This window comes from Geotrypetes seraphini, chromosome 4, assembly GCF_902459505.1.
Source record: "Geotrypetes seraphini chromosome 4, aGeoSer1.1, whole genome shotgun sequence".
NCBI lineage: Eukaryota > Metazoa > Chordata > Amphibia > Gymnophiona > Dermophiidae > Geotrypetes > Geotrypetes seraphini.
In genome coordinates, this window is record NC_047087.1 from 233139834 (window position 1) to 233164644 (window position 24811).

At 44.8% G+C, this 24811-nt stretch overlaps 1 protein-coding gene across 1 annotated transcript in view; it reads right to left on the reverse strand.

Annotated features, from left to right (window-relative positions):
- PAOX (polyamine oxidase) overlaps positions 1-24811 on the reverse strand; it is a 45970-nt gene that overhangs the window by 14199 nt on the left and 6960 nt on the right. Inside the window, exons 3-4 of the mRNA XM_033942864.1 lie at positions 20428-20627; positions 9928-10183 (exon numbers count right to left, since the gene is read on the reverse strand). Of these exons, the coding sequence (XP_033798755.1) occupies positions 9928-10183; positions 20428-20627 (456 nt within the window). The remainder of the gene's footprint in view (positions 1-9927; positions 10184-20427; positions 20628-24811) is intronic.

A 24811-nucleotide genomic window follows, 5' to 3' on the forward strand; every position in this document is an offset into this window, starting at 1 on the left:
AGAGAGGTGCTGGATGTGGTCTGGGGGGGAAGAGATAGAAGTGCTGGACCCATGTAGGAGGGCTGGTGCTTGAGGGGACCTTTGTGTAGGGGGGAGGGGGGCTGGTGCAGGAGGTAAGAAAGAAAGAGGTGCCATACCCATGCGGTGGAGGGACTGGAGCTGGAGGGAAGGGAGAAGTACAAGACCAGCACCTGGGAACTGGAGGGACGGTAGAGAGGTGTTGAATCCATGGGAGGGTGCTGAAGGAAGGGGAAAGGGTGCTGAACCTGCATGAAGGAGGAGATAAGGGAAGGGAAAGAGGGATGCTGAACCAAGAGAATGAAATACTGAACATAGCAGAGGGAAGGCAGAAAGAGAGAGGGTGAAAGACACATTGGAATAAGAGAAGAGAGAAGCTGGACATGTGTATCCTGCCAGAGCTGGTGTTAGACATAATTGGGGACCACAAAGCCCACTACCAGGTTGTGCAGCTTCCATCAGGCTTAGGGCTCTCTCTGGCCAGGGGGCAGTTGCTCTAGTTGCACTCTCTTAACACTATTCCTACTGAAAGGAAACTCTGCAATGAGAGGGCATAGGATGAAGTTAAGAGGTGATAGGCTCCGGAGTAATCTGAGGAAATACTTTTTTTACGGAAAGCGTGGTAGATGTGTGGAACAGTCTCCTGGAAGAGGTGATGGAAACAGAGACTGTATCTGCATTCAAGAGGGCCTGGGATAGGCACGTTGAATATCTCGGAGAGAGAAAGAGATATGTGATCTTTTGTTTTGTACAATATAGAAGGAAATGGATCTTTCTCTTTCTTTGGTGTTTACTATGGTGTGGCTACTTGGGATTTTGGTTTAATTTACTACATGTTTATCACTTTTGGTACAAACTATACTGCAGTGATAAGAGTGGATCGAATCGGTGGAAGTGTAGCATTATAATGTTAAGGTGGGCCTTAAATTGAATGAATTGAAAATTCTACAGGAGCAGGAACACATTTTGGAATCCTTATAGGTATAAATTATATATGTAAGGGGGAAAAGGATAGTGACCAGGATGACCAGATAGATGCTGAAATATTATCAGAAATTAGGGAGGCCAATAAACTGGGTAACACAATAATTATGGGTTATTTAAATTACTGAATAATTAACTACTACATACTCAATATATTCACTGGAACTCCTCTCCCAAGCTCATCCAGCAGGGACAAAATACCAAAACCAAGACAAAAAATAGCAAAGTGGAGAAAAAACCTCAGTTAATCTTCATGGGTTAAAAAAAAAATCCTACATATCAAATAATCCAAAAGAAACTGCAATGTTCTACTTAAAAGCCCCAGGATATCAGCCTTCAAGGAGATAATCAGTTCCACTCTGATCTTCAAACACAGTTCTATTCAACACATAATGTTTAGTTCCCAATTCATATATACTAGCAAGGATCGAAGTAGAGGGGACACTTAGTTGCAAACGTCATAGCACATACCAGTCTGGTAGTGCACCAGAGAAGATTATGAAATTTATAGCCTTGATGGCCTGGCATGTGCTATGAAGTTTGCAGCTAAGTGTCCTCTTGTTGTTCTTGATATGTTCTTTGGGTGCTCAAGCAGAACACATTCTTTATGACAAATATACACAGTCAAGTCACATTATTATGACCACTGCTTACTTCTAATCAGGGATGCACAGCCAATGAACGAATGTATGTGTTGCACACAGACTTCATGGGACGTCAGCAAGTTGCCACTACAGAAATCGTGGCTGTCAACGGGAAACAGCGCAATTTATCAGACATTGAAAAAGACATGATCATAGGCTACCAGGCCAAGGCCAGCAGCATTTCAGAAATAGTGGACTTTGTGAACTGTTCACGGGTTGTTGTGGTTAAAGTGTACTGTAAGTGAATGAATGGAACTTTTTTGACAACCCATTGTGGTAACTGTGGGCAGCATGAGCCATCGATGCAAGAGGTGAACGTTGGCTGCGCAAGCTGGTGCAGGCCTGATAGACAAGCTACTGTGGAGCAACTCACCATGCAAATGAACCAGGGGGCATCCAGATGTGTATCCAAAATGAATGTGCAATAAACCCTGTTGCAAATGGGGCTCTGGAGCAGACAGCTGGTGACTGCACCCACGCTCACGAGAGTTCATTGCAAAAAAACAGCTGCAATATGCACAGGAGTATTAACTAGTAATGACTGTCAGAGGGTTACCTTCTCCAATGAGTCATGTTTTGAGCTCCATCGAATGGATGAACGTTGGCTTATCAGGCGTAGAACTTCCAAGAACAAACACCCAGCAACCACTGTTGGATGTACGCAAGCTGGTGGTGGCAGCGTTATGGTCTGGGGAATGTTTTCTTGGTATGATCTGGGTCCCTTGATACCTTTAGAAGGCACTCTCAACCAATATGGATCTCTCCATCCTTGACAATCAAGTATACCCGTATATGTTGATGGTCTTCCCTATGGCCAATGGGATCTTTCAACAGGACAATGCAACATATCATACCACTAGAATTGTTTGCGAGTGGTTCACAGAGCATGACCAGTACTTCCAACCATTTCCCATGCCTCCAAATTCCCCAGACCTTAACCCAATCGAGCACATTTGGGATCATTTCGATCGACATGTTTGACCTGTCAGCAACTGTTGGACGCACTTCAGTATGCATGGCTTCAGATACCTCTAGCTACCACCCAGCATCTTATTAAATCACTCCCACAGCATCTAGCTGCCATTCGTGCTGCCTGAGGTGGTTATTCTGGATAGTAGCAGGTGGTCACAATAATGTGACTTGACTGTATATTTATGTTTCTTTATCACCTATCCATAACAGCAGAAAACTGGTTTACAATTAATATCAAGGAGAAACAGGAAAGTTAGACAAGGAAGAAATTTTTTAAAAGTTGAAAAGTTTACACTTATAGTGTGGCAAAATGGTATAGTTCACCGTCCTTCATTTGAAAACTCATGCATGTCCCTTCAGGGATTGGGCATAAAAAGACACAGCAAAATGTATCTCATTAGGATGACGGCCTGTATATGATATGTGTGATCGTATGCATGCACCCATGTGTCACTGCTCAAGCATTAACAGGGAAGATGACATTTTGCAATGAGCTTCAGATTACTGCTACATTTCTGAGGGGTAGTAATTTGCATGCTCACTGCATATAACTTAGTGGCAGTATTTTTTTTCTTCATTAATTCTGCAAAAGAATTGGCACTACCATGTCTTTCTGCATTGGCCCCTCAGACATTATATTTGATCTTGGTCAAAAAGCTGTAAAGCAGTGATCAAGGCAATATAATTACCAGAGAAATAACACTGAGAAGATTTCTGTTGGGTGAAATCACAAACAAGTTTCAAAGCAAGTCATTCTGAAAAGAGCCTCCGAGAATTTGCATTTCTCTCATCTTAGGAAATTGGATTTTTTTTAAATTGTCACTGTTACTTTCAACGGAAACTAGATTTTTAAAAATACACTTTGAGTTGCTTTATATTGGATTGACAGTATAGCACAGTTACTTACTGTAACAGGTGTTATCCAGGGACAGCAAGCAGATATTCTTACATTTGGGTGACGTCACCGATGGACCACTTTAAAAGTGCATCGTCACTTTAAGTCTTTAGAAAGTTTGCGATAGCCCAAACCGCGCATGCGCGAGTGCCTTCCCGCCTGACGTAGGGCACACAGTCCCTCAGTTAAGATAAGCCAGCTATGAAGCCAACCTGGGAAGGTAGGTGGGTTGTGAGAATATCTGCCTGCTGTCCCTGGATAACACGGTAAGTAACTGTGCTTTATCCCAGGACAAGCAGACAGCATATTCTCATGTGTGGGTTACCTCCAAGCTAACAGAAATAGGATGGTGGGAGTGACCTTAAGAAAATAAATTTTGTAATACAGATTGGCCGAAGTGCCCATCCCGTTTGGAAAAAGATTCCAGACAGTAGTGAGAAGTGAAGGTATGAACTGAGGACCAGGTGACAGCTTTACATATTTCCTTAATGGAAGCAGAACTGAGGAAAGCCACAGAAGCTGCCATAGCTCTAATTTTGTGGGCTGTGACACGACTCTCCAGTGCCAGTCCAGTATGAGCATAACAGAATGAGATGCAGGCAGCCAGCCAGTTGGAAATCGTTCTTTTAGAAACAGGATGCCCCAACTTGTTTGGATCAAAAGAGACGAAAAGTTGGGGAGATGTTCGATGTGGCTTTGTCCAGTCAATGTAATAGGCCAAAGCTCGTTTACAGTCCAAAGTATGCAAAGCGGTTTCTCCAGCATGAGAATGAGGTTTAGGAAAAAACACTGGTAGAACAATTGACTGATTGAGATGAAATTCAGTGACAACTTTTGGAAGAAACTTTGGATGTGTACGCAGAACCACCTTGTCATGATGAAAAATTGTGAATGGTGGATCTGCTACTAATGCTTGTAACTCACTGACCCTCCTGGCAGAGGTGAGAGCAATAAGGAAGACAACTTTCCAGAAACTTAAGATGAGCTGTGGCCATTGGTTCAAATAGTGGCTTCATTAAACTGGAAAGGACCACATTAAGGTTCCAGACAACAGGTGGAGGCTTGAGAGGTGGTTTAACATTGAAAAGCCCCTTCATGAATCTGGAGACCAAAGGATGAGCAGTAAGAGGTTTACCCTCGACTGACATGTAAAAAGCTGTAATAGTGCTGAGATGAACTCAGACAAATGTAGATTTGAGGCCAGAATCAGACAGATGAAGCAGATAATCCAACACCATATCCACTGATAATGAAGTTGAATCATGATGATGAAGAAGACACCAGGAAGAAAACCAAGTCCACTTTTGTTGATAACATTGCTGAGTGGCTGGTTTCCTGGATGCATCAAGAATTTGACGAACAAGCTGAGAAATATGTAAGTGAGATGGATTCAGCCCGAGAGAAACCAAGCTGTCAGGTGTAGTGATTGCAGGTTGGGATGTAGAAGTGATTCCTGATTCTGAGTAAGCAGAATAGTAATTACTGGAAGAAGTATGGGCTCCCTGGGGCTGAATTTAAGTAGAAGGGAGAACCAATGTTGTCTGGGCCACTGTGGAGCAATGAGAATCATGGTGGCTGCTTCTATCTTGAGCTTGAACAGAGTTCTCAACATGAGAGGAATTGGAGGGAATGCATCCATCCAATCCAGGAGAAATGCATCTGCTTCCAGATGGAGAGGAGAGTAAAGTCTGGAGCAAAACTGGTGCAACTGGTGATTGTGAGGAGCCGCAAACAAGTCCACTTGAGAAGTGCCCCATTGAGCAAAGATGCACTGGAGAGTTGCAGAGTTGAGAGCCCATTCATGAGGCTGAAGAATTCTGCTGTGGTTGTGTGCTAGGAAATTCTGTTCCCCTTGAACGTAGACAGCTTTCAAAAATAGATTGCGAGCTGTCGCCCAAGTCCAGATTTTTTGTGCCTCCTTGCTTGTTTATGTAGTACATTGCTATTTGATTGTCTGTGCGAAGGAGGAGGACTTGAGGGGAGAAGATGATGAAAAGCCTTGAGGCCATAAAACATTGCTCTGAGTTCCAGGAAATTGATGTGAAATTTCCGTTCCCTGGCGGTCCAAAGACCTTGAGTCTGCAAATCATCCATATGAGTCCCCCAGGCAAAAGGGGATGCGTCCATCGTGATGACCTTGTGATGAGGGGGGCAAGTGAAAAAGGAGACCTCTGGGGAGATTGAAGAAGGTCATCCACCATTGAAGCGACTGCAGAAGAGATGATGTCACAGATATGTTGTGAGAGACGATTGGTCGCTTGAGACCACTGAGAAGCAAGGGTCCACTGAGGAGTGAGAAGATGTAGCCTTGCCAATGGTGTTACATGGACAGTTGAGGCCATGTAGCCTAGAAGAACCATCATGTGTCTGGCAGAGATGGATTGAAGAGGAAGCAGTTGCTGACACAGATAGATGAGAGCCTGAAGTTGATCTGCAGGAAGAAACGCTCTGAGAGTGGTGTCTAGGATTGCCCCAATGAACTGCAGACGTTGAGTCAGAATGAGATGTGATTTGGGGAAGTTGACTTCGAATCCTAGAACATGGAGAAAAGAAATGGTTTGAGATGTTGCTTGGACCACTTCCTGAGAGGAGATAGCCTTGATCAACAAGTCGTCCAGGTAAGGAAAGACTTGAAGGCCTTGTGATTGGAGAGATGCAGCCACCACAATCAGGCACTTGTGAAGACTGGGAGAAGATGCCAGATCAAAGGGAAGAACTTTGTACTGGTAATGACATCAATTGATTTGGAAGCGAAGGTACTTACTGGAAGCCAGATGAATTAGAATATGTGTGTAGGCTTCCTTGAGATCTAGGGAGCATAGCCAGTCGTTCTGATTGAGGAGAGGATAAAGCAGGGTGAGGGATAGCATCCTGAATTTCTCTTTGACTAGAAATTTGTTGAGAGGTCTGAGATCAAGGATGGGTCTCAGTCCTCCGGTCTTCTTGGGAACTAAGAAGTAACGGGAGTAGAATCACTGATCCTGCTGATTGAGGGGAATTTCCTCGATGGCATTCAGCTGTAGAAGAGATTGAATCTCCTGCAGAAGAAGGAAGGAATGTGCAGGGTCCAAAGCAAGCTCTCTTGGTGGATGGTCTGGTGGTAGGGTTTGAAAATTGAGAGTAACCCTGAAAAATGATGTTGAGGACCCAGAGGCCTGATGTTATGTACTCCCAATGACCGATGAAAAACTGAAGACGTCCTCTGATGGGCTGAGATAAAGATTGTAAAATGGTGACATTGACTGTGCTCCGAAGAAACAGGTCATAAAGGCTTTGTAGATTTTTGAGGTGCTTCTGCTGTTGCTGACGTGGTTGTTGCTGCTGCTGTCTCTGTCTCCTGGGTTGATAAGGAGCTGGTGGTCATAGGTTTTGCAGTAAACCGCCTCTGATAAGAAGATTGCCTGAAGGGACGAGAAGGTGGAGGCTTACTTCTTAGGCTTTATCAGAGCGTCCCACCTGGTGTCCAAAGAAGCCCCCCAAATTTTGTTCCCTAAACAAGGAGCATTAGCCAACCGATCTTGATGGTTGACATCAAATTCTGACACCCGAAGCCAGGCAAGACACCGCATAGCCACAGACATAGCTGCAGCATGGGAGGTGAGCTCAAAGGTGTCATAAATACAGCGGACCATGTACTTATGAAGTTGAAGAAAGTCAGCAATGGAACGTTGAAAAAGAGACAATTTTTGGTCAGGTAAATATTTTTGAAAAGTGGCAACTTGGTTGACTAAATGCTATAAATAAAAAGAAAAATGAAAAGCATAGTTGCCAAACCAGTTGGCCAGCATAGCATTTTGAAACAGTTGCTTGCCAAAACGGTCCATTGCTTTACGCTCTCTGCCAAAAGGGACTGAGGCATACACGCTAGCTCCTGCAGACTTCATCAGGGTTGACCCCACCAGGAGGGATTCATGGGGAAGCTGAGATTTATCAAACCCTGGTATGGGAACCACCCTATAAAGTGAATCGAGCTTATGAGGAGCCATAGGGATGGTTAAAGGAGGTTCTAAATTTTTGTAAAAAGTCTCTCTTAAGATGTTGTGGAGAGGCAGCTTCAGAAACTCCTTGGGCGGCTGGTCATAATCTAAGGCATCTAAAAACTACTTAGATTTCTTAGAGTCAGCTTCAAGGGGGATAGAAAGAGTCTCAGACATTTCCTTTAAAAATCTGGAAAAAGATGAGTTGTTAGATTTTTGAGTAGGTTCTTGAGAAGATGGTAAATGAGAATCCTCTCCTGAAGAGACCTCATCATCAGATACAAGGGGTTCTTGATCAGAATCACCTCACAGGTCTGAATCTCGGGTTGGTAGAGGTCGGTGCCGAGCACTGGGTGTCAAAGGCTCGAGATGCTTCATTTTCTTTAAAGCCTTGCCTGATCTGACTGACACCGTCTCGGGAGATGTCTGAGAGGAAGAGTGGTGCCGGGCTGTCCCCGATACCGGTTCTTTAACCAGGTGAGTTGGCACCGATGGAGACTCTCGAAATGTCGGTGCCAGTGTCGAGGGCTCAGACCTGACTGGCATTGGAGGAGCTGGCGTCGCCATAACGGGAAGTAAAAGTTGTAACTGCTCCCGTAACTCCTCCTGCAGCAATTCTTTAATTTGCTGTTTAAGGGAATGCACCGGTACCGCTGGCTTCTTCGCCAGTATCTTCGCCAGTGTGGCTCTGCGCTCCGGTGATGAGGAGGCTGATGTCGAGGTACTCAACGAAATCGGAGCCAAGCGTTTTTTGGGTCTCCTCGAGGTCTACAGGACTTGGCTCACTGCCATTTTGACCAGAGGACCCGAAGGGTTGGGGGAAGGTTTCTTAGCTGGCTTACCCACTGGAACATTTGACACCGAAGATGGCTCCATTGACGTCGTATGTTCGGTGTCGATTTACATGTGGATCCCAACATCGGTACTGGTGTCGACTCACCCTCCATAGCGATACCAAAGAGAAGGCATTGCTGGATCTGACGGTTTTTAAGAGTCCACTTCTGGAGGGAAGAACAACAGGTACAAGATTCAGCCCTGTGCTCGGGCCCCAGACACTGGAGACACCAGCGGTGTGGATCAGTGATGGAAATAGGGTGAGCACAGCGTCCGCACTTTTTAGTTTGTAAACAATTTTTATTGACATGAAAAACCGGCAGAATTCGGAGAAAACAACAAGTTACTGAAAACAATGAACATGGGCAAAAGATCCACATAACAAAGTACATCATGACAAAGACATGCGTCAATTACAACCACCCACAAACCATGACCCCCCCTGTTCCCCCCTTCCCGCAAGGCTCATTCACCATCCCTCCACCCCCCCACCCACCCCCCACTCCCCTACCCTCCCAAGATGGAGAGGAATGCAAGGGAGTTAAAAAGAAAAACCACACACCAAATTCCCCCAGGGTTTGGACTCTGATGACCCCAGGGCACACAAATGAAAAGGCATCCCCTCCAAAAACAGTCCTCCCCAAACCCATTCCCCCCCCTCCACAGAGCAGAGAGATGCAGGGATCCAGAACCGGCCAGGAGATTGCACCATTAAGCTAGGGTATTAAGGATAAGGCTGCGCCCCCTAGAGGACAAGGAACATAAAAAGGGGTCCCAAAGAAGCAAAAAGCACTGACGATGTTTAAGGGAGCCCCCCACCTCACGCGCCTCCCAAAGAACTAACGCATGGAGATGGGCTCTCCAATGCCAAAAAGATGGAGAATTCGATGAGGTCCAGTGCTGCATAATACACCTGCGAGCCAGGAGACACACCTTACGACACAGCCAATGAGCTTCCCTTGGCAAGGATCTAAAAGCCCCCGGTATATCCAGCACCACTTGATCAATGGTGCCAGCCACAAATGTATCCAAAAGGGAGGCGTCCACACTTTTTAAAACCCGTTTGAGGATGGGACAATGATGGAAATACGGCATCGGCAAAATCGAAGTCTGAGGCTGTAGGGGGTGGAACAGACCCCGCCGGACCGAACCCGGGAAAGGGAAAAAGTTTTAAATTTTTTTTTTTTTTCTAAAAGAAAAAAGAAAGAAAAGAAAAACAAATACTGATTGAAAAGTTATAAAACAAGCCACGTGAGCAGGAAGGCAGCAAAAAATATCAACAGCAGCTGATAAGCGACTTCTTAGCTCCATGGAAAATATAAAACTGGCCTACTCGCACATGCGCGGTTTGGGCTATCCCGAACTTTCTAAAGACTTAAAGTGGCAATGCACTTTTAAAGTGGTCCATACCAGGGCTCCGTCGGCGACATCACCCATACGTGAGAATATGCTGCCTGCTTATCCTGGGATAAATTTTTTGACTAGCTTTTGGGAATTGACTCTCTCCTAGTGAAAAAAAGACAAAAAACTGAGTTGCTTGGAGAACCCTTATGGGGCATATGAAACCCAAATACTAATTTTATAGATGAAATAAGATACGTACTGTTGTGGTGGCTCAAGGACAATAAAACCAATGAGCTTTTTGAACCAGACCTTCTGTAAATCAGGCTCTGCATCAACAAATGGAGATTCATCCTCCCAAATGAGTTTTATCAAGCGACAGTCTGGTTCCCAGAACGGCTTCTCAAACTCAAGGATTATTTTATCGTTTGTCCCAAATCCCATCTTTCTAATGGCTTGAACTTTATTGGAAGGTAGTGGGGGATGTAAGAAAGTATTACAATGCTCTTTCAAGTAGCCTAAAAAGCAAAAAGTAGCAAGTGAAGAGCTGAAGTCCTCTGCATCACAGACAATTGTCAGAGAACATTATCACAGTGTGATGATTCTTATTACTGTCAACTCAGAAATTAAAAATGCATCTGAGGGATTTGAGCATACAACTAGGACACTGTACTTACATACAAATTTAAGAGCTAAAATTACATTCTCTAGACCTCCCCCTTTTACTAAGCCATGCAGCAAATGCTCTGCCGCCTATTCAATTCCTATTGGCCTGCACTATTGGGCTTAGTAAAAGGGAAGTTGAATGTTGTAAAACTTGGCCATAGTCAAAAAAGTTTCCTAAAATACTGTTAATCATTAAGAACAACATTATGCCTAAAATTAACCCTTTAAAAAAAATGCATAGTCTACCATTCTTCCACTCAAAGTCATTTACATTACATTACATTGGTGTCTTCTATCTCGCCAATACCTTTCAGTTCTAGGCGGTTTACAACAAGAGTTGGCCTGGGCATTTCCAGAGAGAATACATGATTAATAGATGTAGTATGTGTCGGGATCTGTGGAGGGTCGATCAGGTTTAGTTAGATCATTTGACAAATTTATTGAATAGTTCTTTCGTGAATGCTTTGTAGTTGGGCGTCATCAGATTGGAGAGGTGGCAGTCTAGTTTGAAAACTGGCCATGTATTATTTGAGTTAGCCAAGGCTGCACACAATGACAGAAAGAGGATTAGAATTCAGGATACATATATTGGGAGGGTCAGCATAAAACTCAAGAATATATTCACAGGATTATCTCCCCCAGCAGGGGTGAACTGGGTCTGGAAGCCAAATGCATTAAATCTCATTTGCAGTGTAGGGCCATCATTCTTTATGTATTTAGAGAGGTGATTAAGTGTTGCCCCATCACACTTACATAAAGCAAAGATACTTATCTGTAGCACAGGGGTGCCCACACTTTTTTGGCTTATGAGCTACTTTTAAAATGACAAAGTCAAAATGATCTACCAACAATAAAATTTTAAAAAACACAAAGCACACTGTACGCAGAGAAAATGTTAATTATCATTTATATTTGGGGGGGGGGGGGTCCAAAGAGGTTAAGGCAGATGACTTTAAAATATGCAATATCACCTCAGTAGCAACTATACAAAAATAGACAAATATATCCCCTCCCCTTTTACTAAACCACGATAGCAATTTTTAGCGCAGGGAGCTGCGCTGAATGCTCTGCGCTGCTCCCAATGCTCTTGGGCTCCCTGCGCTAAAAACTGCTATCGCGGTTTAGTAAAAGGGGGCCATAGTGCAAAATAAAGACAGCAGATATAAATTCTCAAAGATCACTAAATTGAAAATAAAATAATTTTCCTACCTTTGTTGTCTAATGATTTCATGAGTCTCTGGTTGCACTTCCTTCTGATTGTATATCCAATATTTCTTTCCTTCTTTTTGCTTCCTGCATGCTTCCTCTCCTCCAGACCTCAATCCATTCCCCAACCAACATCTCTCTCTGTCCCTCCGAGTTCAACTTTTTCTTCCTCTCTCCCTGCCCCTCCCCTTTCTTTCTTTCTCTCTCCCTGCCCCCTTTCTTTCTGTCTTTGTTTCTCTCCCTGTCCCAACTTTTTCTGTCCTTGTTTCTCTCGCTCCCTGTCCCCCCTTTCTTTCTCTCTCTCCCTGTTCCCCCCTTTCCTTCTTTCTGTCTGTCTGATTTCTTTCTCCCTGCCTCCACCAAGCCACTGCCACTGATTTCTCTCTGCTTTCCCAACGCCAGGCCAGGCAGGTACAAGTGCCGGGCCCACAAGCCTCCCCCCCTCCCTGACGCATTCTGACGTCAGGCAGCGATTGGCTGGCCCGGAACTTTATATAAGAATTGAAGGGTTTTGGTTTTTTTTTGGGGGGAAGGCTTCTGCTCTAGCCATGAACTTTATAGTAGTAAACAAGTTTTTAGATAACTGTTTGAATGGTTTTAGTTGATCTGGAGGAAGATATTGGATATAGTCAGATAACTATTTCTGCAAAGACTTAAGATAAATGGACATGCTAAATTGATAGTCCATTATCCTCTTGAGAACCATGGTAGACTGGAATATGCATTTGCCAAAAAAGTCTAACACTTCTGTTCCTCCTGGATAGAAAGCCAAAACGTAAGACTATAAGCTGCATGAACGCTTGAGAGCAGATGCCACAACTAGTGAATGGTGTTGAAGTTGAGCTGTCAAATCCTGGACATATTTGTATCTTTTAAAAAAAGGGGGAAATTCTGAATATGACACTGGTCTCAGCAGCCACCTAAGAAGCGGCTGAGAATTGCAGACTGGTGTCCTATGCCCTAAAGAACAGATGCCTAACCCCACCTAAATATCTTGATTCTCTAACCAGTGCCCAGTTAGAGAATAGGCGCCAGTTAAGAGAATTGTGTTTCCATCAACTGATCGCGGCAAGGGAATCCTCCTGCCTCAATCAGCTGAGCAGCTACAGTGGGACACCCTCCCTCCTATGAAGTCCTCCAGCAGAAGGGATACCCACTTATTCCCGCAGTAACCCCACCTGGAACTTCCAAACTCCCCAACTGGCAACACCCTACTCCAGAACCCTCAAACGGTGCACCAACTGCAGACCCCCCCACTCCCCCAAACTGCTAGACACCTCCACCCCATACCCCAAAGCTCCCTCCACCCCCACAGCAGAAAAACTGAATAAATTATTTGCTTCGGTCTTTATCTCAAGAAAGATATAGCAGCACTAGAAAAATTTCAAAGAAGAATGATAAAGGGGATGGAACTCCTACTGTATGAGGAAAGACTAAAAAGGTTAGGGCTCTTCAGCTTGGAAAAGATACAGCTGAGGGGAAATATGACTGAAGTCTACAAAATCCTGAGTGGAGTAGAACGGGTACAAGTAGATCGATTTTTCACTATAAAAAATTACAAAGACTAGGGGACACTCAATGAAGTTACAGGGAAATATTTTTAAAACCAATAGGAGGAAATATTTTTTTTACTCAGAGAATAATTAAGCTCTGGAATGCATTACCAAAGGTTGTGGTAAGAATGGATAGCATAGCTAGTGTTAGCATCAGGCAAGAGGAGTAGAAGCAGCAAGGGAGAAAAGCAGTTTTAGAAGCAAAAACGAGCAGAGGAGGGAGACAGAGGAGAGCAGGAGGCTAGGGGCTGGGCGAGAGTTAGCTCCGCCCACCCCCACCGCGTCAGAGAAGTCAGCACCCGAACCCCCCATAAAAGGGGGCGGAGCCAACGACGAACGTGGTGCACAGCATCAGGCAAGAGGAGTAGAAGCAGCAAGGGAGAAAAGCAGTTTTAGAAGCAAAAACGAGCAGAGGGAGACAGAGGAGAGCAGGAGGCTAGGGGCTGGGCGAGAGTTAGCTCCGCCCACCCCCACCGCGTCAGAGGAGTCAGCACCCGAACCCCCCATAAATGGGGGCGGAGCCAACGGCGCACAGCCGTTAGGCGCGCGGCGAAGGCGAGCGGCAAAGGCGCTCGCCTTAGCGAGAGCGCCTTTGCGAAGGGCCTCAAGAAGGGCCAAGTCACTACACCCAAGAGCACAGGGAAGGACTGAAAGGTGAGGAAGTGGCAAGCAGCGCAGAAGAGACGAACACACAAGCAGCAGTAAGGTAAGGAAGAGAAAAGACAACACACACAAGAAAGCAGCAAGGCAAGAAGCAGATACAGAAGGAACAACCACACACAAGCAAAAGTTAGGCAAGGTTGTGCAAAGGCACCAGGCACAGAAAGAACAATCACACAAACAAAAGTAAGGAAAGGTAGAGCGTAGGCAGTCCATACAAAGGCAGAAGGCAGTAAAGCAAGAAGCAGGTGCAGAAGGAAGCAGGCACCGAAGGAACACGTAAACTTATCTGTTTTCTTAAAGTAGTAACCCCGATGGAAGCAGAAGGTAACCAGAAGATGAGCTTTCCAGTGTTCTGCGCGGACTGTCATATGTATGACTACCTCCCCTCGGGGAGACAGTCATACGTATGCAGTCGGTGTCAGGAGCTGAAAAGCTTGAAGAAAGAAGTCAAGCGACTTGAGGACAAGATACAGGAGCTAGAAGGACTTTACACCACGGAGGACCCTACCAGGGCATTTGAAGACTTCAGGAGTGAGAAACACATCGAGAAGGAAGTCAGGGAACTCGAGGAATTCATTGAGGAAGCATACAGGAGGAGGGTGGAAGAGAACGAACTCCAGATGAGAGATGATGCAACACCAACTTGGAAGGGGGAGCAAGAAGCAGATGACCTCAAAGAAGACACCCACAGAAGAATACCACATGAGGGGGAAGAATTGGCTAGTCGATGCCCAGAAGAAGAGAGAGCTAAGCACACCGAGGACATTGACCTGAGACCGATAAGAAAATTGAAGAAGGGAAAGTCAGCGATCCTGGTGGGAGACTCGATATTGAGGCATGTGGACAGCCACATAGCAGGAGGAAGAGAGGATCGACTGGTGACCTGCCTCCCAGGAGCGAGAACCAAGGACATCGTGGACAAAATTGGGAAGGTCCTGGAAGGAGTGGAGACGGAAGAGACCGCAGTAATGATCCACATCGGGACGAATGATGTCAGCAGGAGAGACTACAGAAGAGGCACGCTGATAGAACAGTTCAAGATTCTAGGAAGGAAACTGAAGATGAGGACCCAGAAGATAGCATTCTCAGAGATCCTACCGGTACCGAGGGCAGATGTGAAAAGGCAGGAAGAACTACAATCAATAAATGCATGGATGAGGAGATGGTGTGAGGAAGAAGGGTTCCACTTCGTGAGGAACTGGACAACGTTCTGGGGCAAGAGCAAGCTCTACAGGAGAGATGGACTGCACCTGAGCGTGGCGGGAACAAGACTTCTAGCAAACAACGTCAAGAGAGGAATAGAACAGGCTTTAAACTAAGAGAAAGGGGAAAGCCGACAGTCGACCTAGCGTCGATGATTCGGAAGAAGGTATCCCGTGAAGATACTAAGGGGAAAAAAGGCAGGGAAGAAACAAGAGACAAATTACAGGAGTCAACTAACCCAGAAGAGGAGGTTAGAAAGATTGTAGCAAAAGAGAAGACACCAAAGACTGAAGCACAGGGAAAAGAAATGAAGACGACAAAATGCCAGGATCTAAATTGCATATATACTAATGCAAGGAGTTTAAGAAACAAAATGGGGGAGCTAGAAGCCATGGCCAATGCATAGGACATAGACATCATTGGAATCTCTGAAACGTGGTGGAATGAGGAAAACAAATGGGATACAGCACTGCCGGGGTACAAGCTCTATCGCCGGGATAGGTCAGGTCAGAAAGGAGGAGGAATAGCCCTATACGTAAAAGAAAGCATACAATCGACAAGAATGGACACAGCGGAGATGATCAACAAACTGGAATCGCTATGGGTTAAAATACCGGGTAGGAAAGGGCATGAAATAAAGATGGGCCTATACTATCGTCCACCCGGGCAAACCGGAGATAGCGATAAAGAAATGGATGCCGAGATGAAGCGAGAATGCAAAAGTGGTTACACAGTTGTTATGGGAGACTTCAACTATCCTGGGATAGACTGGAGTCTTGGAAGCTCAAGATGCGCTAGGGAGACAGAATTCCTGGAGGCTATACAAGATTGCTTCATGGAGCAGCTTGTTAGAGAACCGACGAGAGGAAATGCCACTCTGGATTTAATCCTAAATGGACTAAGGGGACCTGCAAAGGAAGTGGAAGTAGTGGGACCGTTGGGAAACAGTGATCATAATATGATCAAGTTCAAGGTTGAAGTAGGCATACCGAACGGAAAGAGAACCATAGCGACATCTTTCAACTTCAGGAAAGGAAACTATGAAGCAATGAGGGAAATGGTAAGGAAGAAACTTAGGAACACTTCCAAAAAATGGCAAACAGTAGAACATGCCTGGTCTTTTTTCAAAGACACAGTGAGCGAGGCACAAAATCTGCACATCCCCAGATTCAGAAAGGGGTGCAAAAAGGGTCGAACAAAAGACCCGGTATGGATGACTAAAATAGTGAAGGAAGCGATAGGCAATAAGAAAAATTCATTCAGGGAATGGAAAAAGGACAAAACTGAAGGGAACCAGAAGGAGCACAGGAAGTATCAAAAAGAATGTCACCGTGTGGTTCGAAAAGCCAAAAGAGAGTATGAAGAGAGGCTAGCCAGGGAGGCACGAAATTTCAAACCGTTCTTCAGATATGTTAAAGGGAAACAGCCAGCTAGGGAGGAGGTAGGACCGCTGGACGAAGGAGACAGGAAGGGAGCGGTGAAGGAGGAGAAAGAAGTCGCAGAAAGACTCAACATGTTCTTCTCGTCTGTATTTACAAACGAAGACACAACCAACATACCGGAACCTGAACAAATATTCAATGGAAATCAAGCAGAAAAATTAACATCCATGGAAGTGAGCCTTGATGATGTACACAGGCAGATAGAAAAACTTAAAACTGACAAATCCCCGGGTCCGGACGGAATCCATCCCAGGGTTCTGAAGGAATTAAAGGAGGAGATAGCGGAACTACTGCAGCAAATTTGCAACCTATCCTTGAAAACAGGCATGATCCCGGAGGATTGGAAGATAGCCAATGTCACGCCCATCTTTAAAAAGGGATCAAGAGGTGACCCGGGAAACTACAGACCAGTGAGTTTGACTTCGGTTCCGGGGAAACTGACGGAAGCACTGATTAAAGAACACATCGATGAACATCTGGAAAGAAACGAACTTTTGAAAACAACCCAACATGGTTTCTGCAGGGGGAGATCGTGCCTAACGAACTTATTGCACTTCTTCGAAGGAATTAACAAACGGATGGACAGAGGAGACCCCATAGACATCAAATACCTTGATTTCCAAAAAGCCTTTGACAAGGTGCCTCACGAACGTCTACTCCGGAAACTGAAGAACCATGGAGTGGACGGAGACGTACATAGATGGATCAGAAACTGGTTGGCGGGTAGGAAACAGAGGGTAGGGGTGAAGGGCCACTACTCGGACTGGATGGGGGTCACGAGTGGTGTTCCGCAGGGCTCAGTGCTCGGGCCGCTGCTATTTAATATATTCATAAATGATCTAGAAACAGGCACGAAGTGTGAGATAATAAAATTTGCGGACGATACAAAACTATTTAGTGGAGCTGGGACTAAAGAGGAATGCGAAGAATTGCAAAGGGACTTGAACAAATTGGGGGAATGGGCGGCGAGATGGCAGATGAAGTTCAACGTTGAGAAATGTAAAGTATTGCATGTTGGAAACAGAAACCCGAGGTACAACTATACGATGGGAGGGATATTATTGAATGAGAGCAACCAAGAAAGGGACTTGGGGGTAATGGTGGACATGACAATGAAGCCGATGGCACAGTGCGCAACAGCCGCTAAGAAAGCAAATAGAATGCTAGGCATAATCAAGAAGGGTATTACAACAAGGACAAAAGAAGTTATCCTGCCATTGTATCAGGCGATGGTGCGCCCGCATCTGGAATACTGCGTCCAATATTGGTCTCCGTACCTTAGGAAGGATATGGCGTTACTCGAGAGGGTTCAGAGGAGAGCGACACGCTTGATAAAAGGGATGGAAAACCTCTCATACGCTGAGAGATTGGAGAAACTGGGTCTCTTTTCCCTGGAGAAGAGGAGACTTAGAGGGGATATGATAGAGACTTATAAGATCATGAAGGGCATAGAGAGAGTAGAGAAGGACAGATTCTTCAAACTTTCGAAAAATAAAAGAACAAGAGGACACTTGGAAAAGTTGAAAGGGGACAGATTTAAAACGAATGCTAGGAAGTTCTTCTTTACCCAACGAGTGGTGGACACCTGGAATGCGCTTCCAGAGGGAGTAATAGGGCAGAGTACAGTACAGGGGTTTAAGAAAGGATTGGACAATTTCCTGCTGGAAAAGGGGATAGAGGGGTATAAATAGAGGATTACTGCACAGGTCCTGGACCTGTTGGGCCGCCGCGTGAGCGGACTGCTGGGCATGATGGACCTCAGGTCTGACCCAGCAGAGGCATTGCTTATGTTCTTATGTTCAGACAATTTCCTGGAGGAAAAGTCCATAGTCTTTTATTGAGAAAGACATTGGAGAAGCCACAGCATGGAATCTTGCTATTCGTTGGGTTTTGGCCAGGTACTAGTGACCTGGATTGGCCACTGTGAGAACGGGCTACTGGGCTTGATGGACCGTTGGTCTGACCCAGTATGGCTATTTTTCCATCATTTTTTATTATTTATCAAAGAAGGTTAATGGGTGCTCTGTGCATTTCCAGTTCTGACATTGAATAATGTTATGGCCCGCTAGGGAGTGTACTGACATCATTCAGCCCTCTGTGTATAAAGGTTGCCCACCTCTGCTCTACAAAGATCTCCTTTATAAGTTGAGTGAAAAAAAATGTCTTCATTCAACATGTAATTAAACTCTGGAATTGCTACCAGAGAATGTGGTAAAAGCAGTTAGCTTAGCAGGTATTTAAAAGAAAAAAAAAGTTTAGTTAACTTCCTAAAAGAAAAGTTCATAAGATGGACTTGGGATCTTGCCACATAGTTGTAACCTGGATTGGTCACTTGGAAACAGGATACTGGGCTTGATGGACCTTTGGTCTGTTCCAGTATAGCAATGCTCATCAGTGAATTACATTTAAAATCCACTTACAGTATATTCATTCAACATACTACAAATAATTAAAGAACAAGTTTTTAACAGCTTCCTAAAATGCATACAAGTCATAGACTTTCTAACCATTGGCCCGAATTCAGTATCCCAATGCGCAGCTCGATAGGATAGTTGCCAATGTATAAATCTTGTCCGAGTATAACCTTTAACAGCAGGAAACTCAAAAACAGATAAATTGTGCATAGAATGTCCCTGATATAAAAATCGATTTATCAAATATTTTTGCATTAAGCCATACAACGCTTTATAAATAAAACAACCAAGCTTAAATAGAACTCTACCCTCCATTGGGCAGCCAGTGCAATATTTGGGGATACAGGCTCAAACTTTTTCAAATTAAAAATCAATCTAACTGCTGTGATCTGAAATGTTTTGTCATTAACCACATGTCACAGAGTATACAAGGAGGGAATAGAAAGCTTTTGCTCCTGAGGAGGGAACAATTGTGGATTTACAAACTATACACAGTACAACCAGTAGGTTTGAATGCATCCATTGATTGGATTTATTTTTTACTGACTTTGCCTTTAATAGCAGTTGAAATGTGTAATAGTTTTAAACGTCTCTTCACAATAGTGCTTATAATGCAGGGGGAGTCAGTATGTTTCTTTTCCTACCTGTCATTCAGTCATGAGGCAGCTCCAGCTAATCACAGCGCACTAAAATCGTCATAGGCTGTCAGCTGTTTTTTTATAAAATCAATGCTGTGCCGTCATTTTTTTCACCTTAGAACTGAAAGCAGGACAGGCAATTTTCCTGCGCATTCAGGTACATTTTTGAATTTGAGGATGTTACAATTGGTGACAGAACAAATTTGAACATACATTTTGTTTTTCAGAGCTCTGAAGAAACGATAATTATATTGTGAAACGTTGGCCATCGTCGGCTATTACATTACAGTAGCAACACTTAAGAATTCAGCTGTGTTTCAGGTTGGAAATGGACAGTGACAACAGGAGCCGACTGCACTGAGAACAGCAACACAGTTTAAAAATAAAGTTTGGTCCTTTTGTCTTTTGTCCAGTTGAATTCTTTTGCTTATTATACACAGTACAATCGCTGTAGCATGTTAAGGGTTTTTCTGGCTGATGATCGAAGCATAGTGGGAGCCAAGATTTAGTTCTAGCTCTCACTCATAGCCCTGATTTGTGCTTGCACCTTGTGGCTTCTGAGGCCTTTTCCCTTATCCAACTTTTTGTCTGTAATTTATATGAGAAAGTGGAGTTTTTGGCAAATTAACACAGCCTAACTGGTAGTTTTTGTTTGAGTTGGATGTTTCATTCTACGCTAGTTCCTCTATTGTTGAAGGCAGTTTGGAACGAACACACACACACACACATCTGATTTTATATACAGTATATATAGATGGAAGTTAGGCATGTAGAACTCCTCCTAGGTGCCCTGATGGCATTTTCATAGGTAAGCAGCACCAGCATGAATGTTCTTAGATTACAGAATTGCCCTTCACATTCATTGTTTATATAAATTATGCACTTTTACCTGCACAGAGGAAAAGAAACCTATCTGCACAGGCTTTTATTAATGTCCTCCCCAAGTTTTTAATGTTACACAAAGATAACTTTCTTACCTAGTGGCACAGTGACAATCACATGATCTGCCGTAAAGGTTTCTCCATTATCACACTCAACCTTGACTGGAAATGTCCGTTCTTGCGGTGTTTGCCCTCTAAAACAGCCTTTCCAATGTATGGTTTTTACAGGTTTGTTCAGCAAAACAATGTCTTTTGGGAGGGATTTCAGCATCTGTTCAATAAGGCTTTCATACCCACTACAAAACAGTAAAAAAGAATCAATGATAAATTTAATAGTTTAAAACTGTATCATATTGGTTCCGATTGCGTGTACTAGAGAATGTAAACACACCACTTGCTGCGTGATATGCTGTACTTCCTTAGTTTTTAAAAGTCTGTTCCAATGTTTCATTAGTGTAAAGTGAGTAATCTAATCTAATCTAAATCTTAGATTTATATACCAGATCATCCCTAAAGTTATAGGGCTCGACTCGGTTTAAAATAAAAAAATGTTTACAAAGCTGTGTTGATTTTAAGATAGATTAGGAATTTCATTCTAAAAACGTTGAAACATTGTAGTTTTTAAAATTTTACGGAAAACCTGAAAAGAAATACATTATCGTTTCTGAACAGGAAGGTCATTCTATAGTGCAGTCAATAGGAAAGAAAAAGATCGAGCAATTTTACCAGTTGATCGGGAACGCTACTCAGATTTTTTCAATACTTTTTTGCCAGTCTGACTCAGCAATGCTAATGAACGAGCTGTGTACAGGTCTTAGTAAGCAGAGTTCAGGACTCTTGTGCAAGAAGATATTCATTTTTACCAATTATAAACAATGATTTAGTACCATAACTCTGAACAGAGATGATAATACAAAGTTTTATGGTGGTTATATATTCAATTTCAAGTCTTACTGGGAACATATAAAAAGACAAATGGGATTAGATTTACTAGCTCATGTTGGCTAAGGAGCAGAGTTCGACAAGCATTCCCCACTTCACAGTGTATCAATTAAGAATTTCACTTTCTAGTGCAAAGGGTACAGGAGTCTTGACAAGTGGGTTATGTAGCCTCACCCATGAGTTTGTGTAGGAGTTAAATTTTCTTCAGCTCCGCCTCCTGCTCTGGGCTGCACTCTAACTCATCTTCAGTTGTCCCTTCTACAATTGATTTGGAAGATGGTTTTCTGATCTACTTAGAGGTCATTTTTACTATTTTCGAGTATTTTATCCAGATTGTGAGCCTTTCGATGCTGCAGAGGTTCTCAATGCTCCTGGGACAGCTCTGACTGTGAGAAGGGAGACTCTCTGGATTGAATCTGTAGCTAGCAGGGCAACTCTTAGGGGAACATGCCTAGCTAGCCTGCACTAACAATTTGGAGGCTTGGGGACTGTTCCCCTCATAGCACAGCTCGCTCATGGTTATCCAGAGCTTGAGCACAGGCTGTATGGCCCCCATGACGGTTCTGAGGGCTTTACCAGGTACTGGCTGCATGTCCCTCGTCCCATTGACACGCATGGAGCTAGAGGGCTTGAAGTCTCAGTCACATTTATTGGTGTGACTGGCAGCCTGAAGCTACAAGCTTTTGTAACCACTTACACACTTGTCTGAGGCAGAATTCTTCTCTGTACTTCAGCTGGAGACCAACTAAAGCAGTCCCGGCACAAGCAGTAACAGAGGAGATTGAGAGGGGACATGATCGAAACATTCAAGGTACTGAAGGGAATAGACTTAGTAGAAAAGGGCAGGTTGTTCACCCTCTCCAAGGTAGAAAGAACGAGAGAGCACCCTCTAAAATTGAAAGGAGATAGATTCTGTACGAACATAAGGAAGTTCTTCTTCACCCAGAGTGGAATGCTCTGCCGGAGTCTGTCATAGGGAAAAACACCCTCGAGCAAAACATTCGCAAAATTGGCGCTTCGGAAACCAAGCGTGCCTCGATTTACGAGCACCCCCGCGATCTGGCACACCCCACTCGCATCGCCCCCGCCCCCGCTACGATCCGACATCCCCCAGGCACCCACCCGATCACATTCCTTACCCCTATTTGGCACCGGCACCAACACACAGGACATGCGGGTGACGGTGCTCGAAGATCTGCCTTTTTCTTTGGGGGAACTCGCTTTGATATACGAGTACTTTGGTTTACGAGCATGCTTCTGGAACGAATTATGCTTGTAAACCAAGGTTCCACTGTATATTCAAGTCCCACGCTGCTCCTTGTGACCCTGGGCAAGTCACTTAATCCCCCACTGCCCCAGGTACATTAGAGTGTAAGCCCACCGGGACAGACAGGGAAAAATACTAGAGTACCTGCATGTAAATCACTTAGGCTATAAGGAGATTATTGCGGAATCCACCGTTCTAGGATTTAAAAGCAAACTAGATGCACATCTTCTTATGAGGGGCATAGAGGGATATGGGTGACTAAAATTACGCCAGGTGTACACCTGGCTGGACCTCTGTATGTGCGGATCGCCGGTCTGATCCAGAGATGGCAATTCTTATGTTCTTATTTTGACATTAATTAGGTGTTATACTAAATTCAAGATTAACTTTAAAAAATATATTTTTGCCTGAGATTTCAAAGAGGGCATTTTATAGACTGCATATGTTGTGATGTTTAAAGCAGTATCATGTGATGATTTTCACCTGTAGCTAAGATGATATTTGGACTTCAAAAGAATGAACATAGTACCTCATATTTAGCTTAACTTTATTGGTTGCCTACAGAAGATCATAAAAATTTTAAGTCTCAATAGTGGTGTTCAGCAATCTAATGGTCCTGTGCTAATCAATTTTTAAAAAGCTTTAGAGGTATTTTCCTACAGAGCAGCTGCAATCTGAAAATCAGAACTTGTTGGTAATCACCTCAAAATAATACACAAAGAGCATTCACTTGTGCAGCCTCCATTCTGTGGAATAGCTGATCAATGATCCTGAGAGCTGAGATAAATTTCTTGAGGTACAGAAAAAGGCCTGTTTTGACAGGTATATAAGAATTAATTGGTTAATCAAACATAGCCATTTTACTTATGTAGTTCCATATACAGTATGGGGCTCATAATCAAAACAAAAAAAACATCTAAAAAGTGGCCTAAATCTGTACTTGGACAATCAAAAAGCCAGATCATCCAAGTACCGATAATCAAAGCTGGTTTTAGACGTATCTAAAACCAGTTTAGGCCTTTCCCCTGCCTCTAAATGCATAGAGCAAAAAGAGGCATTTTTAGAGGAGGGGAAGGGCAGGAGGTGGGCCGACCTAGACTCAGTCGTACAGCAGGTATAACCAAAAAGTTTAACAAGTTGCCTAGTTGGCACTTATACGTTTTGATTTAGACCAAGTCAAAACAGGTATAAGTGCCTAAAAGGGGCCGCTGAGCTGATCGCGGCTACCTGCCCACCCCCCAACGCAATGATCGCGGCAGGAGAGAAGTCTCATCTCCCCTGCCATGATGGCGATCCTCCCCCCGAAGTGCCGCGGTTCGGGGGGAGATTGCCATCGCTGTAGGAGAGATGCCCCCCCACACCGAACCGATATGGGTAGGAGGGAGCCCAGCCCCCTTGCCCAACTCCCCAAGGGGGAGTACCCCCTTGCCCCAACCCCTCCTGCCCACGATGAAACCCCCCCCATGACCGCCCCCCTCCACCCCCCTTACCTAAAATCCGTTGGCCGGACAGACGGGTCCCGAGCCCGTCCGCCCAGCAGGCCTGCCATCTGCTGAATGGCAGGCCTTAGGGCTAGGTGCCTAAAGCCATGCCCACAGGAGGCTGGGTTGGCCCCATGTGCCTAAGACCCTGTCCACAGAAGGGGCCTAAGGCAACTGAGCCAATTCCGGTTGGCCGAGGCGCCTAAGGCCTTTCCTGTGGGTGGGGCCTTAGGCGCCTGATCCAATCAGGTTCTAAGGTCTGCTATTTGGCAGATGGTGGGCCTGACGGGCTTGGGACCCGTCCATCCAACGGATTTTAGATAACGGGGGGTGTCGGGGATGGGGTGTCGCAAGGTTTGGAGGGTAATTGGGGGGGCGGTCATGAGGGGGTTCATCGTGGGCAAGAGGAGTTGGGCTCCCTCCTGCTCAGATTGGTTCAGGGGGTGTGTCGCCGGGGCAGGAGGGGGTTGGGCTCCCTTCTGCCTGGATTGGTTCAGGAGGAGGGGGGTTGTGGGGCAGGAGGGGTTGGGCTCCCTCCTGCCCGGATTGGCAGGAGTGTGGCTATCTCTCCTGCCGCGACAGCGATCACCCGAACTGCCACCAACCAAGGCACTTCAGGGGAGGGGGGGGAAGATTGCGGCAGGGAAGATGCCTTATCTCTCCTGCCGCAATCCTCACCCCGAAGTGCTGCGGTTGGCGGCAGTTCGGGTGATCGCCATTGTGGCAGGGGAGATGAGCTATCTCTTCTGCCATGATTGTTGCTGGGGGTGTGTGTGTGGATTCTGTAACC